The 12,098-nt window shown below is 66.4% G+C and overlaps 1 protein-coding gene across 1 annotated transcript; it reads right to left on the reverse strand.

Moving 5' to 3' along the window:
- Positions 1–1,366: 1,366 nt before the first annotated feature.
- Positions 1,367–11,513, reverse strand: LLGL1 (LLGL scribble cell polarity complex component 1). The gene is made up of 22 exons (XM_065732787.1): positions 11,370–11,513; positions 9,418–9,515; positions 7,265–7,346; positions 7,059–7,174; positions 6,154–6,312; positions 5,906–6,068; positions 5,678–5,813; positions 5,524–5,578; positions 5,272–5,429; positions 4,967–5,184; positions 4,828–4,895; positions 4,330–4,483; positions 3,906–4,010; positions 3,468–3,760; positions 3,245–3,398; positions 3,011–3,164; positions 2,641–2,924; positions 2,205–2,469; positions 1,996–2,110; positions 1,801–1,892; positions 1,523–1,646; positions 1,367–1,445 (listed from the first exon to the last, which is right to left on the reverse strand). The coding sequence occupies exons 1-22, from the start codon at positions 11,448–11,450 to the stop codon at positions 1,367–1,369; spliced, it is 3,153 nt and encodes a 1,050-aa protein (XP_065588859.1). The 5' UTR covers positions 11,451–11,513.
- Between the last annotated feature and the right edge of the window lie 585 nt (positions 11,514–12,098).

The following is a 12,098-nucleotide window of genomic DNA, read 5'->3' on the forward strand; positions in this document are numbered from 1 at the left end:
CCTGGGCCCATCCTCAGTGCCTCCAGCCCCAGGCAGCCGAGGTCCCCCAACACCCACGTGCTGGCAGTTGATATTAAATGCTTTATTTTCAATATTAAAAACCAGTATTTTTAATAACTAAACAATGCTAAGTTCATCTTACCAAAAAAAAAAAAAAGGGGGGGGGGGAGGGGGGGGAATTTCTACCAGGGACACTACAGCCCCAGCCAGGACAGGGCCTGGGGCAGCGCTGCCTCTCCCGGCCCCCCCCCCCCCCGGCCCAGACCAGACACGTACCGCAAAAGAGAGTTGAGGGGAGGGGGCCAAAAGGGCCCTGGGGATCCCCAGAATGAGACAGGCGGGCACCAAGGCTGAGCCCTGCAGGGACAGAGCTGCTTCGCCACAGCCCCTGCAGGGATGGGGAGCCCAGCAGGGATTTGGCACAGTGACAGCCCCAGGGAATGGTGGGGGGGGGGGGGGGGGGTTTGCACAGGGCTGAGAGTCGGCATCATCACCACCCCCAGGCATGATCCCATCCCAACCCCACCCGTGGCAGGAATTAAGTGTCAGAGAGGAGCAGCAGGCGGGGAGCCCAGCCTGGAGAATAGCCCTTGGAGAAGCCACTATGAGAAAAAGGCCACCTGTGACCCCCCCTCTCCCCCCTCCATGAGCCCTGCAGCGCCCAACCAGGGAGCAGCAGAGACAGGAGAGTCCCAGGAAGGGGACAGTCCCCATGTGGCAGCCCGGACCCTCGTGGCATGCAGAGGAGGGGCTGTAAACTGCAGGGAGCCGGGCATGTAAACAGAGACATGGGTCTGGGGGGAGAGGGGCTGCTGTGCTGGGGGCTCCCAGACCCCCCCTTTGTTCTGTGCCTCCTCCAGGGACCACGACCAGGAGGCATGTTGGGGGGGGAGGGGGACAAAAGCCATCACGACCCCCCCTCCCACCAGCAGCATCCCCTGGGCTGGGGGCTCTGGAGCAGGGGACAGCTACACCGGACTGTGTAAAGGAAATAAAACAAGAAAATCTTCCCCGGGAAGAGTTTGTGCAACGTGGGGCCCCCCCCGCCAGCTCAGTGCCGGCCTGGGGGGGTCTGGGGCCGGCAGCCAGACATGGAGGTGTGGGGGGAGCGTGGCGGAGCCGGGGCGCGGATGTTAAGAGAGGAGATGAGTCTACATTACGCTGGGAGGGGCGGGGGGGTCCAGTCGAGCCACGCATCCCGGGAATCCGAACGCTGAGATGGGCCGGGGGGGGGCGGGCATCGGCGGTGCCTACGGGAGACACGGTCCTTGAGCTCGGGGACAAGGGGATGTGGGACACCGGGTGCAGGGCCGAAAATGGGATGAAAAGGAGCTCCCACCCCCGAGGACACCGTCCCCCACACACCTCACTTGATGAGGATGCCCGCAGGTCGCACCTCGTCCTCGCTGGCGTTCCTCATGTTCCTCTCCACCTCCTCCGAGGACCTGGGGCAGATGAACCAGATGCAGTTGGGGCTCTGCTGAGCCCCCCCCCCCACCCCAGAGCTGCTCCTCCAACGTACGCCAGGAAATCCTTCACTTCCTCCACCGTGATGTCCCCGGTGGTGTCCAGCGGGTTCTCCATGCTGCTGTTGGGTGAGTCAATGGAGCCGGGCGAGAACGTGGCCTGGCGCTCCTCGGGGGACCCTGGGAGGGGATGGAGATCCCACAGCCTTCACCCCCACGAACCTCATAGAATCACAGCGTGGTTGGGTGGAAGGGACCCCACCAACCCCTGCCGTGGGCCCAGCTCCAGAGTGCGTCCCCACCCCCAGCCCTGCTGCGTCCCCTTCCCACTCACGGTCGCTGTCAGTGGGGGAATGGTTGGCCTCGGGGCTGTGTGGGATGTGCGTGCCGTTGGCTTGCTGCACCTTCGGCGTTACCGTCGAGTTGCTGGAAGGAAACATGGGGAGAGCTGAGTGCTGGTGGCACCATGCAGGGAGGGACGTCACCGAGAGCTTCCAAGGGGGGGTGAGGAGCCCCCGGCCCGACCCACCTGAGGCACGAGGTGTCCTGCAGCCGGGACACCTCCAGGCAGCACAGCGGCTCCGTCACGTTCCGGGCGCTCAGCGAGAAGCGCTCAAACTCAGACGGTGAAATCAAGTAGAAACCTGTGGGGTGTGGGGGGACAGAGAGCATCAGGGACCCCCCCCCAGGGGCTGCAGAGGTGGGGGACACTGAGGTGGCACGGAGCTGAGCCCTCACCCTGCCCGTGCTTGGTGAAGACGCAGGAGGCGATGCCGCTGATGTCCTCTTTGCGGATGCAGCTGTAGTGCACCTGCGGCCGCAGGGCGGGCACGGTGAAGATGTGGATGTCGCCCAGGTTGGTGAGGCAGGCCAGGCAGTTCTCCACGCGCTCCTCGGCGCCGGTGCTGGCCAGGCTGACCAGGGCCACCTTCCTCACCCGGCAGCCCTCGTGCGCCGTCAGCTTGAATTTGGTCTTGGCACTGACTTTGGGCAGCGTGAAGACCTGGGGAGGGCGAGAGGAGTCAGAGCAGCCCCAAAGAGCATGCAGCAAAGGGGTCCCGAGAACCACCCCGTCCCCTCAGGTCACCCCAGCCTGCTTCTGCCAGAGCAGATGGGGACACTCGGAGCAGACATGCTGGGAACGTCCGGCCCCATCCTCGGTGCTTACGCTCACCTTGAACTGCTCCTCCGAGGAGATGAGCATGGAGTGGCTGCCCTGCATGTCGGGAGCCTTGGCCAGGTCCCGTGACACCTCGTAGGGCTCTGGCAGTGGGTTCCCCCGCCCGTCCAGCACGGCGATGGCCACCACGGGCGCGCGGTGCATCAGCTGGATCTCCTTCCCCAGCACCGCCTCCACCGCCCGCTCCGAAAACTTCTCCTGCGACGGCACCTCCAGGGCGTAGGCAAACACGGAGCCCGAGTTGGTCCCTGCCCACATCGTGGGGCCGTGGTGGGCGGCTGCGGGGTGAGACGGGCAGCAAAAGCATGAGAAAGCCCCACCCCATGGCACAGCACCGGAGCCGGGGCTGCCCGCGGGCTCTCACCATCTCGGAGGAAGGTGTCGGCGAAGTAGAGGCACCGCACCACCCCGGAGAGCGAATCGTCGGCCGAGCGGGGCTCGATGCGCCGCTGCACCGGCGTCATCTCCACCTCGGGGGGGCCCACCTGCTCGGCCAGCTGCGCGTTGGCCTCCTGCACCTTGCAAACGGGGGAGGGGAGGGGGTCAGGAGCTGCTCGCACCGCACAGGGAGGGGACTGGAGCCCTGCACTGTGCCCACCTTGCTGGAGGGGCTGCCGGCGTTCAGCCTCTTCTTGCCCGACACTCTGCTCTTGCGGATGCGGCGGAAGGACTGCCGCAGGGACTTCTTGAGGGACTTGACGCGGGACAGGGGCCCCTCCATGGCCAGCGAGTCGTTGGGGTGCAGCGTACACCTGCGGCACCACCGCTCAGCACCCAGACCTCAGCACGGGGTCCCCTGACCCCGACCATCACCGCCTTACCTGGCCAGCACCGGGTTGCGCCGGTGGTAATCAAAGAGGCCGAAGCCGTGGCTGGTGCCAAAAGCCACCAGGTTCCACTCAGAGTGCAGCGTGACGGCGGTGACGGCGGCGGGGGGCACGCACTGCACCAGGACGCTGGGCTGGAAGCCGGGGGCGAAGGCGATGGGGCCGTTCCGGGGTGCCAGGCGGTCGTGGCCCTTCCAGGTGAAGCCCTCACGGTCCTGCAGCAGATCCACCGCAGCCACGCTGACGGCGTGCTCCGACTTGTCGTCGTTCAGCTCCATCACCAGCACCTGGAGGGAGGGGACAAGGGGACGCTGGGGGACATGGAGGGTCCCTGTGCCCTGGCTGCAGGGTGAACCCACGGGTGGGAGCCCTCTGGGAGGGGGGGCTGAAGGGATTGGGGCACCCTGTGTCACTCTTGTCCCCAGGTGCTACCTGCCCGGCCGTGCCGGCCACCACCATCTTGGCTGTGTATTTGCACAGAGCAATCTTCTGGATGCCCAGACGGGGGTCATCGCTGTAGGGATCAAAGCAGCCCACCTGCAGAAGAGGGGACAGGAGTGTCACACACCCACGGGACAGCCAGCAGCACTGAGCACCACGCCCAGGGCAGCTCCATCCCCACGCATCCCCAGCGCCCCAGGGTCCCCCCTCCTAGGCCAGGGCAGACCCATGGGTCAGGGTGTGAAGAACAAATGTCCCTTGTGTCACTGAGGCAGCAGCTGCGCCCTGAGCGAGGGGACACGTCCCCATGGTGCAGCTGGGATGGCTCCCACAAGCACATCCCCCTCAGGAGGCAGGGGGGGTGCTGGGGGCTGTGGCATGGTGTGTGTGCCCTCCCAGGCTCTGGGGATGTCACCTTGCGGAACGGCGGCCACTCCTCCTCTCCCGCCTGGTTGAGGCTGTCGTTGTGCTCACAGTCAGTCTGGAAGATGTTGGCTGTGCCCAGCTTGTAGAGCGGCTTCAGGGACACCCCCGAGGCATCCCAGAACCGCACCGTGCCGTCCTCGTGCCTGGGGAGGGGGTGGAAGGACGGGGTGGGGATGATGCCATTAGCATCTGCTGGGCTAACAAGAGCTGCCTGTGCGCTGGTGGCCGCCGTGCCAGGAGGGGCTGAGCATGGGGACAGCGCACTGCTGACATGCTGCTGCCCAGACACCGAGCTGCACAGCGGGGACTGTCAGCCCAGCAGCATCCCCACGGCTTCAGCTCCCAGTGCAAGAAAAGGTCCACTCTACCACCCCCATCCCACTCCTCCCACCAACACCCCATCCCACCATGGGAGAGGCTGAGGATGTCCCCTTCCCTCCTGGTACTGAGGGTCCCCCCTACATCACAGCTGCCCTGAGGCACTCACCCGGTGAGGAGCAGACCCCTCTGTGCAGGCTCCTGGGCCAGGTTCTTCCCTCCATTGATGGGCCAAGCCTGGAGGAGCGTTACCAAGCATCACACCTCTGTGTGCCCCCACATTCCACATCCACCACCCCAGCACTCACTGCAGAGGAGAGGCGTGGGCTCTGCTGCTCCCCAGCGCTGACAATCCTCTCCCAGAGCTTGAGGGGCACGTTGGAGATGTGGTAGGAGCAGGTGATGGCAGAGGAGTGGAGCGGGGCCAAGTATGGGGCAGGGATGGTGGGCCAGCCCGGCGTCTGCAGGTCGATCACCACCAGCTCCTCCTCCACCAGCACCACCAGGGCACGGGGGTTCTCGAAGCCTTGTTGGGGGTGGGGAAAAAAAAAGAGGGATGAAGGTAATGGAAACCTCAACCTGAGGACTGTGGGGTTGGTGCTGCAGGACGTACCTCCCTCTGGCACCTCGGGGTCCTGCACCGTGAAGAAGTCGATGACGCGGGAGGTGAAGTCCAGCGTGGCCAGGCTCTGTCCCTGCAGCACGCTGACGCAGTGCCGGTCACCATAGCTGGCCCGCGGCATGCCACCACTGAAGATGATGAAGGGGTTGCTGCAGGGGGAAGCAGATGGATCACGGCTCCATGGGGCACTGTCCCCACCCCAAACTCCCTCCAGCACCACGTGTCCCCATCGCCTTCACCTACCCCGACTCACACGTCCGCCACAGGATTTTGCTGATGGCTTTGCAGGGAAACGGACCTGAAACGAAGGTCACACCACTCAAACTCTAACGTGACCCCAAAGCCCGGAGCCCCCAGCTGCCTCTCAGGAGGGGTTTGGGGGCAGGTGCCCACGCACCGTAGGGGACGACGCCCATGACGGGCTGCTGGGTGTGCTGCCCGCTGCTGCCCACTGCCCACACCATGTAGCCACCGTCGCTGTGCGAGCTGACGATGCTCTTCCCGCTGTGCTCCCAGGCCAGGCTCTCCAGCTGCTGCAAGAAGGGGACAGCGGGGGGCTTGGGACCGAGGGAAGGGGCAGGATGAACCCCTCTCTACTGTAAAGGAGCCAGCCCGGCCTGGGTACCTGGTTCCCGAGGAAGAGATGCTGCACGGTGCGCGTGCTCTGGTCCCACAGGGCCACCAGCCCCCGGCTGTAGCCGATCAGCAGCCTCCCAGCATCCTGAGGGTGCTCCTGGATGGACTCCACCGGCCCCAGCGCCTTCCCGCAGCGGTAATCATCGGGCACGCTGCCGGGGCGGGGAAGAACAGAGGGGTCAGGGAGGAGGGGAAGGTCAGGAACTGAGGTTATGGGGGCACGGGGCTGGTGCTCACCTTTGTAGGATCTCATCCTGGAAGAGAGTTTTGTCCTCCAGCAGCACGAGGGCAGGCAGTGCGAGGAAGTACACTGCTCCGCCCTCGGTGCCCAGGCAGGCCACGGCACCCGGGGACATGGGCAGGATCACTGTCACTCGTGTGATGCTGGGGGAGCAGCTGTGGGGGAGTAGGACTGAGTCAGCTGCACAAACCCAACGCCAGGAGGGAGGGGAGCAGCAGGGACACCCCAAAGAGCCCCCTGTCCTGCTCCAGCATCACCCCAATGGGAATGGGGATGGTCACCACTATCAGCCTCAGTTGTGACAGGCAATTACTGAGCCATTAATTACACCCTGAGATCAGGGCTGCATGGAGAACAGAGACCTTCACCAGAGGGGACACACAAATCAAGGGTTCCCCTGAGACACCGCAGGGCCATGTGGCTTTCACTGTGGCCAGACCTGGGGCGGGAGAGGGGGAGAGGGGGAAGATTCGGCCAAGGTTCTCCCATCCCCCCCCAGATCTCCAATCAAGGTCACCTCGGCCGCAGCCACCCGCTCCCCCACACCATTCCCAGTGTGGGGCTGGTGCCCTTATCACTGCCCAGGTGTGCAGAGCCCGGGAGCTCCCTGCCCCAGCGCTCCCACGCCACAGAGCTGCTCCACTCCATCCCCGCTCCACGTTTCCCCCCCTTCCCTCTTTAAGCAAAACAATCAACACAAACCCTGCAGCCAAACCAGGCATCACCCGGCACAGAACCGGGTGTGAACTCTGGCAGACTTCACCCACCACCATCCCAATGTGCCCGGCAAGGAAACGGGCATCACTGCCCACAGTGGGGTCACCCCACAGGGACCAAAGCCGGCAGGGGGTCCCCCAAGCCCCAGCACAGCACAGAGCAGGGGGAGAGGTGTAATGCCTACCCTGGGCGTGCAGGCAGCCCGAAGCTGCGTGTCTCTTCCAGGTGGGAGCAGCCCTCCTTCTGGTAGATCTCCCAGAGGTGCAGCGAGTTGTCATCCAGCAGGGACAGCAGCCAGCCCTGGGCAGGGGGGGGAGAGTGGGAACAGTGGGTGAGCTTCGGGGGCCACCACCAGGGCTCGGTGGGACCCCACAGATCCCCCCCACCTACCTGCCCGGCCAGGAAGTGCAGCTGGGTGACGGTGGCTGTCTCCTTGTGCAAACCCGTCAGCTCCACGCCAGGAGCACCGTACCTGGAGGGGCTGTTAAGGAAAAGCAAAAAAACCCCAAAACCCCCAAAAACAGCACGGCCCTCCCCCGAGCTCCTCTAGGATGCCACCCAACCTGCTGAGCCCAGGTTAACCTCCCATCACAGCCAAGCCCCCCTCCCCCAGCTCCCACCCCACGTCCCTGACACCCCACACACGTCCCCTGATCCCTTGCCGAGGGTCACCAAGCAACGGCCCTCCGGCTCGCGTTGCTGGGAGCAACCCGCTCTGCTGCCAGCCGTGCTCATCCCGCTGCTCCCCCCGCACACTTCCTGCCCCCAGCCCACCCCAGCCCCGCACACAGGGCCCCGAGCCGGAGGGTTTGCAGCTGGGGCCGAGGAAATGAGGTCGGACGGTGCTGAGCCGGAGGCCCCAGCTCTCAGCTCTGGGGTGGGACGCGCCCTGAACTCCCCCCAGCCCAGAGCACGGATGGATCCGAGAGGTTCCCTGTCCCATCTGGCCGCCCCACGGCGCTCTCAGCTCTGGGCCGGGGAGCCCACCCGCGGGGACGGCCCCAATTAACCACGCTCGCTCAGGCACGGACAATGTCCGCAGCGCTGGGAGCTCCCGCGGCCGCCAGCTTTCCCACGGGCTCCACGAGCACGGCGATGCGGCACAACCGCGGCACCGAGCGCTTCGCCGCGCCGTCACCGCACGCCCGGCGCTTCCGACCGCCGCCGCGGGTCAGGATGCGGTTGGCGCGAGGCCAGGAGGGCACACGAGGGCCGGGCCGGATCCTGGCCTCCGCCACCCCCTTCTTTCTCAGCAGGGTGGGGTTTGGTATGCGTCGGCACGGCCGCACTCACCCGACTGGTCCCGGCTCCTCCATCGGCAACGCCGCTCGGCAGGAAGCGCGGCAGGACCGGCGACGATGCTCAGCGCCCATAACCCCCGCGGCACCCCAAACTGCGAGGAGCCTCCCAGCCCCAGCTCACCGACCCCACAGCCCACCCGGCCGGCTGCCTCCGCGATCCCAACCTTCAGCATCGCCTCTCGCACCCCAGAGCTGCACACAGGGTCGGGATGGACGCGTCCCCGCAGTTTCCGCACGCTGCCCTGAGCACGGGGAACCGGCCCGGCGGCCCCGGCAGGTGGGAGCTGTCTGGCAGCGCCGGCGTGGCCAGGCTGGAGCCGCCGCGGCGCTGGGGACGTCCCGGAGGAGCCAGACAGCCGGGTTGGGGCCGCGGGGATCAAGGAGCGGGGCAAAAGCACAGCCCCGGGGCGGCCGCAGACCCACGGGGATGAGGCATGGGGATGGCAGCCAGCCCTGTGGCACAACACCAAAAGGCTCCAAACGCAACCCAGTGCCCGTCCCCAAAACCTGCTGCAGGCACAGAAGCACTGGGGACACGCAGCTGCGTAGTAGTGTGGGGGGACCGAGCGCTGGGATCCCCCGGAGGCTGAGGGGACACAGATCGCTGGGGTCAGAGATGGACCCCGAGCATCCTACCCACACCCAGCATGGCACGGCCGGGATGGCACCAGGACAGGACCAGCACTAAAGCGCCATCTCGCAGCCAGGAAGGCAGCAAGCTGACAGAGGCGAGGAAGGAGAAACAACCCTCCGAAAAGAATAATAATAATAAAATTAGAAAAGAAAAACAGAATCCCACATGGGACGCAGCCCCCCAGCACCCCCCCACCCCCCTCCCCCGCACACATTCCTGCAGCGCGGGGCCCCCGATGCGGCCGTATCCAGCCCTGGCCGCCCGCCAGCGGCACGGCGGCGTCTCCCCGCTCACAACAAAGCACGGCCACAGCATCCCGGGATGGGGCACATCCATCCCGCCCCGCTCCGGGCTTTTGGTTGGGTTCATTTTCCTCCCCCCTAATCACCTCTCCGGGGGCATCGTTCAGGACAAGGCGGCCGTTCTGCTCCAGCCTCCCCCTCCATGCTTCCCTCCCTCCCCCCCCAGCACAGCTGCAGCCCAGCTGGACGGATGGACGGACACCGCCAGGACGTGGCTGGGGGCCGCCTTCCCCCCCCCCCCCCGCATACACACACCTCCCCTCAGTGTTTTTGTTTTTTGGAGAGGGGGGGGTTAGGAAAGGATACAGCTTGACAGCTCCCGCCTTGGTGCCGATGGCCATCACACGCAGCTGGGGATCGTAGGCCAGAGCGCTGGGCTGGCTAGGGAAGCCGTGCTCCACCGTCTGCAGGGACAGAGGGGTCAGAGCTCAGCCCCACAAACCCTAACCCCCCCACCCCCACCCCCCGCTCAGCAGGGAGGCACCGAGGCACCGCAGCCTCGGCCCTGCGACGCACTGAGGATGCCATGGCAGTACCCAGGAAGGATCCACAGCCCCAAAGTGACCTAACCAGCCCAAATAACACCAAAGGACCAGCATGGCCCTAACCTCAGACAGATGAACCTCTCCCAACCAAAGGCACGGGGGATGCCCCCATCCACAGCAGCACCCCGAGGAGCACGCGGGGGTTCCTGGCAGTGCTGTGCAGAACCAGGAGAGCGGGACCAGCCAGGGAGCAGCGGCGGCCGCGCTGAGCCCCCGCGGGCACCTTCCCAAGGAAGTCCGTGACAGCAGCGTGCCCAGGCATGCTGCTCCGGGAGGGGCTGGGCACAGTTTGGGGACGGGGGGGAGCAGTCTGAGGACAAATTTGGGTGCTGGTCCCCATTACCCCCACAGCAACCCAAAGGCTGCACGGGATGCACGCCAGGATCCAGGATGCTGAAGGCCACCGGGGGGGGGGTTGGGGGGTTGGGTTGGGGTGGGCATTGTGGGGACACTTTGAGCACAGTGTTGGGATGGGGACCCATGGGACCACCTGAGCAGAACTGCAAGAAGACCCTCACTGAAGGACAGCCACCCCACCCTCTGCTGCATGGTGCTCCAGCGGCAGCGGTGCTACCAGGGACGATGGCACTGAGGGCTGATGGAGGATCCAAGGATGGTGGCACGGGGGATGCACACGGGACGGTGGCACTGGGGATGGTGGCTGAGGACCTGCACCCCCGCTCACAGCCCCCACTCCTCCCACCAGCAGCGGGGCCGCATCCGGCAGCAGGCTGCTCCGGGAGGCCAAGGAGCACTCTGGGCCAAATTACAGCAAATCTGAGGCAGATTTGGAGCTCGCAAGGAAGGAAAAAAAAACAAAACCCAAGACCTTAATGGGAGGCAGGTGGGCAGGCAGCGTCCCGGGGCGCTCGTGGCTTCCGCCACGCAGCCACCCTGCTTCCCCCCCCCGGGATAACCTCCCCCCCAGGACACGGCCCGGTGGTGAGACCCCAACAGTGGGGTGGGCTGAGGTGGGGGGCCGGGACCCTATTGTGGATTTGAGGCACCCCAAATCCGTGGGGAGCAATGTGGGATGGTGCTGTGTCCCAGGGAGGAGGGCACGGTGTTTTCCTGCCCTCGGAGTTGGGGACATCCCAGCACTGTGGGCGGGAAGGATGGAGGGGCCCCTGCAGCGGGGAGAGGGCACAGAGCCCACCCCGGGGGGGACGGGGGAGGGAAGAAATGACAGCAAGACGGTGGCACAGGGCTGCCCCAGGTAGGGGGTGGTCTCAGAGCCACTGGGCACGTTACGGGGATGCAAAGCAGCCCCAGACCCGGGGGTGTCACTATGCTGCAGGAGGCGGCCATAGAACCCCCCCAGTCCCGCAATACCACGGAAAGCGAAGGGGGGGGGAGAATCACAGTCGGGGACGTTATAGGTGCGAGGGGGGCCCAAATCCTCAGTACTCCCCGCGCTGGCAGCTACCGCCCCGGGTCCGGGGTGCTGCCGCCCGGAGGGGGGGGGGGGGTTGGTGTCTCGATTTGGAGAGGGAGGCACCGATGTGTGACCCCCCCCCGAAACACACACACACACACACACACACGTCCCTCGGCGCCCCAAAGCCCCGGGGTCGCTCCGCTCCCGCCCTCTGGGGGTCCCGCATCCCACACAGCTCCGGGGGAATGTCGGGGGGGGGGGGGGGAGTTGCTCCGGTACCACCTCCTCCTCCCCCCCGCCACCGCCCGGCGGTCCCGCCCCCGCCCGGCCCGCACCTTGCTGAAGGCGAAGAGGTCGTGGCGGAGCCGCTCTCGGTGCGGCTCGGCGCCCTGCCGCCGGAACCGAAACTTCATCATGGTGGGGCCGGCGGGGCTCGGCTCGGTACCGGGAGGCGGCGGGCGGGGCCGGTGATCCGGGACAGACGCTCCCGCTGCCGGCGGTGCCGCTCCCGGTCGCGGTGCCGCTCCGGTGCCGGTCCCGGTGCGGGCGCCCCGCCCCCCCCGCTCCGAGCGCCGAGCTCCGCGCGCCGAGCCCGGGGCAGGCACCGCCGCGGCGGGGCGGGTTGTGGCCCTGAAGGACAGCGCGTCCAGCCAGTCAGAGCGCGTCCGCACGCACGGCGCTTGCGGCGCCCCTCCCGCCAGCGCTGCGCATGCGCCGGCGCGGGGAGTGCTGGGAGTTGTAGTCTGTTGTGGTCCGTCGTCCCGCAGCGCTCTATGGCAGCGGATACGCCGCTCTTTTTTTGTACCCCCCCCTCATTCTTTCGGGTCTTTTTCCTCTCCCCGGGGTTGCCCGGTGCCGGGGCTCACCGCGAGGAGCGACACGGGGGAGGCCTCGCCCGCGGGGACGCAGGGCCCGGTCCGGGCTGAGTCAGGCGGGCACTCCCCGCTGAGTAACAGCGGCCGCCCGCACACACCGCGCTGTGACTTCGAGGCCTCGCTTTCCCCCTGCAGGTTTTTCTCTGCTCTCCGCAGCAGCCGATCCCGGCACCCCCACCTGCGGGCTGG

This window comes from Cyrtonyx montezumae, unplaced genomic scaffold, assembly GCF_038088225.1.
Source record: "Cyrtonyx montezumae isolate F1298 unplaced genomic scaffold, pur_monq_1.0 scaffold_16, whole genome shotgun sequence".
Taxonomy (NCBI): domain Eukaryota; kingdom Metazoa; phylum Chordata; class Aves; order Galliformes; family Odontophoridae; genus Cyrtonyx; species Cyrtonyx montezumae.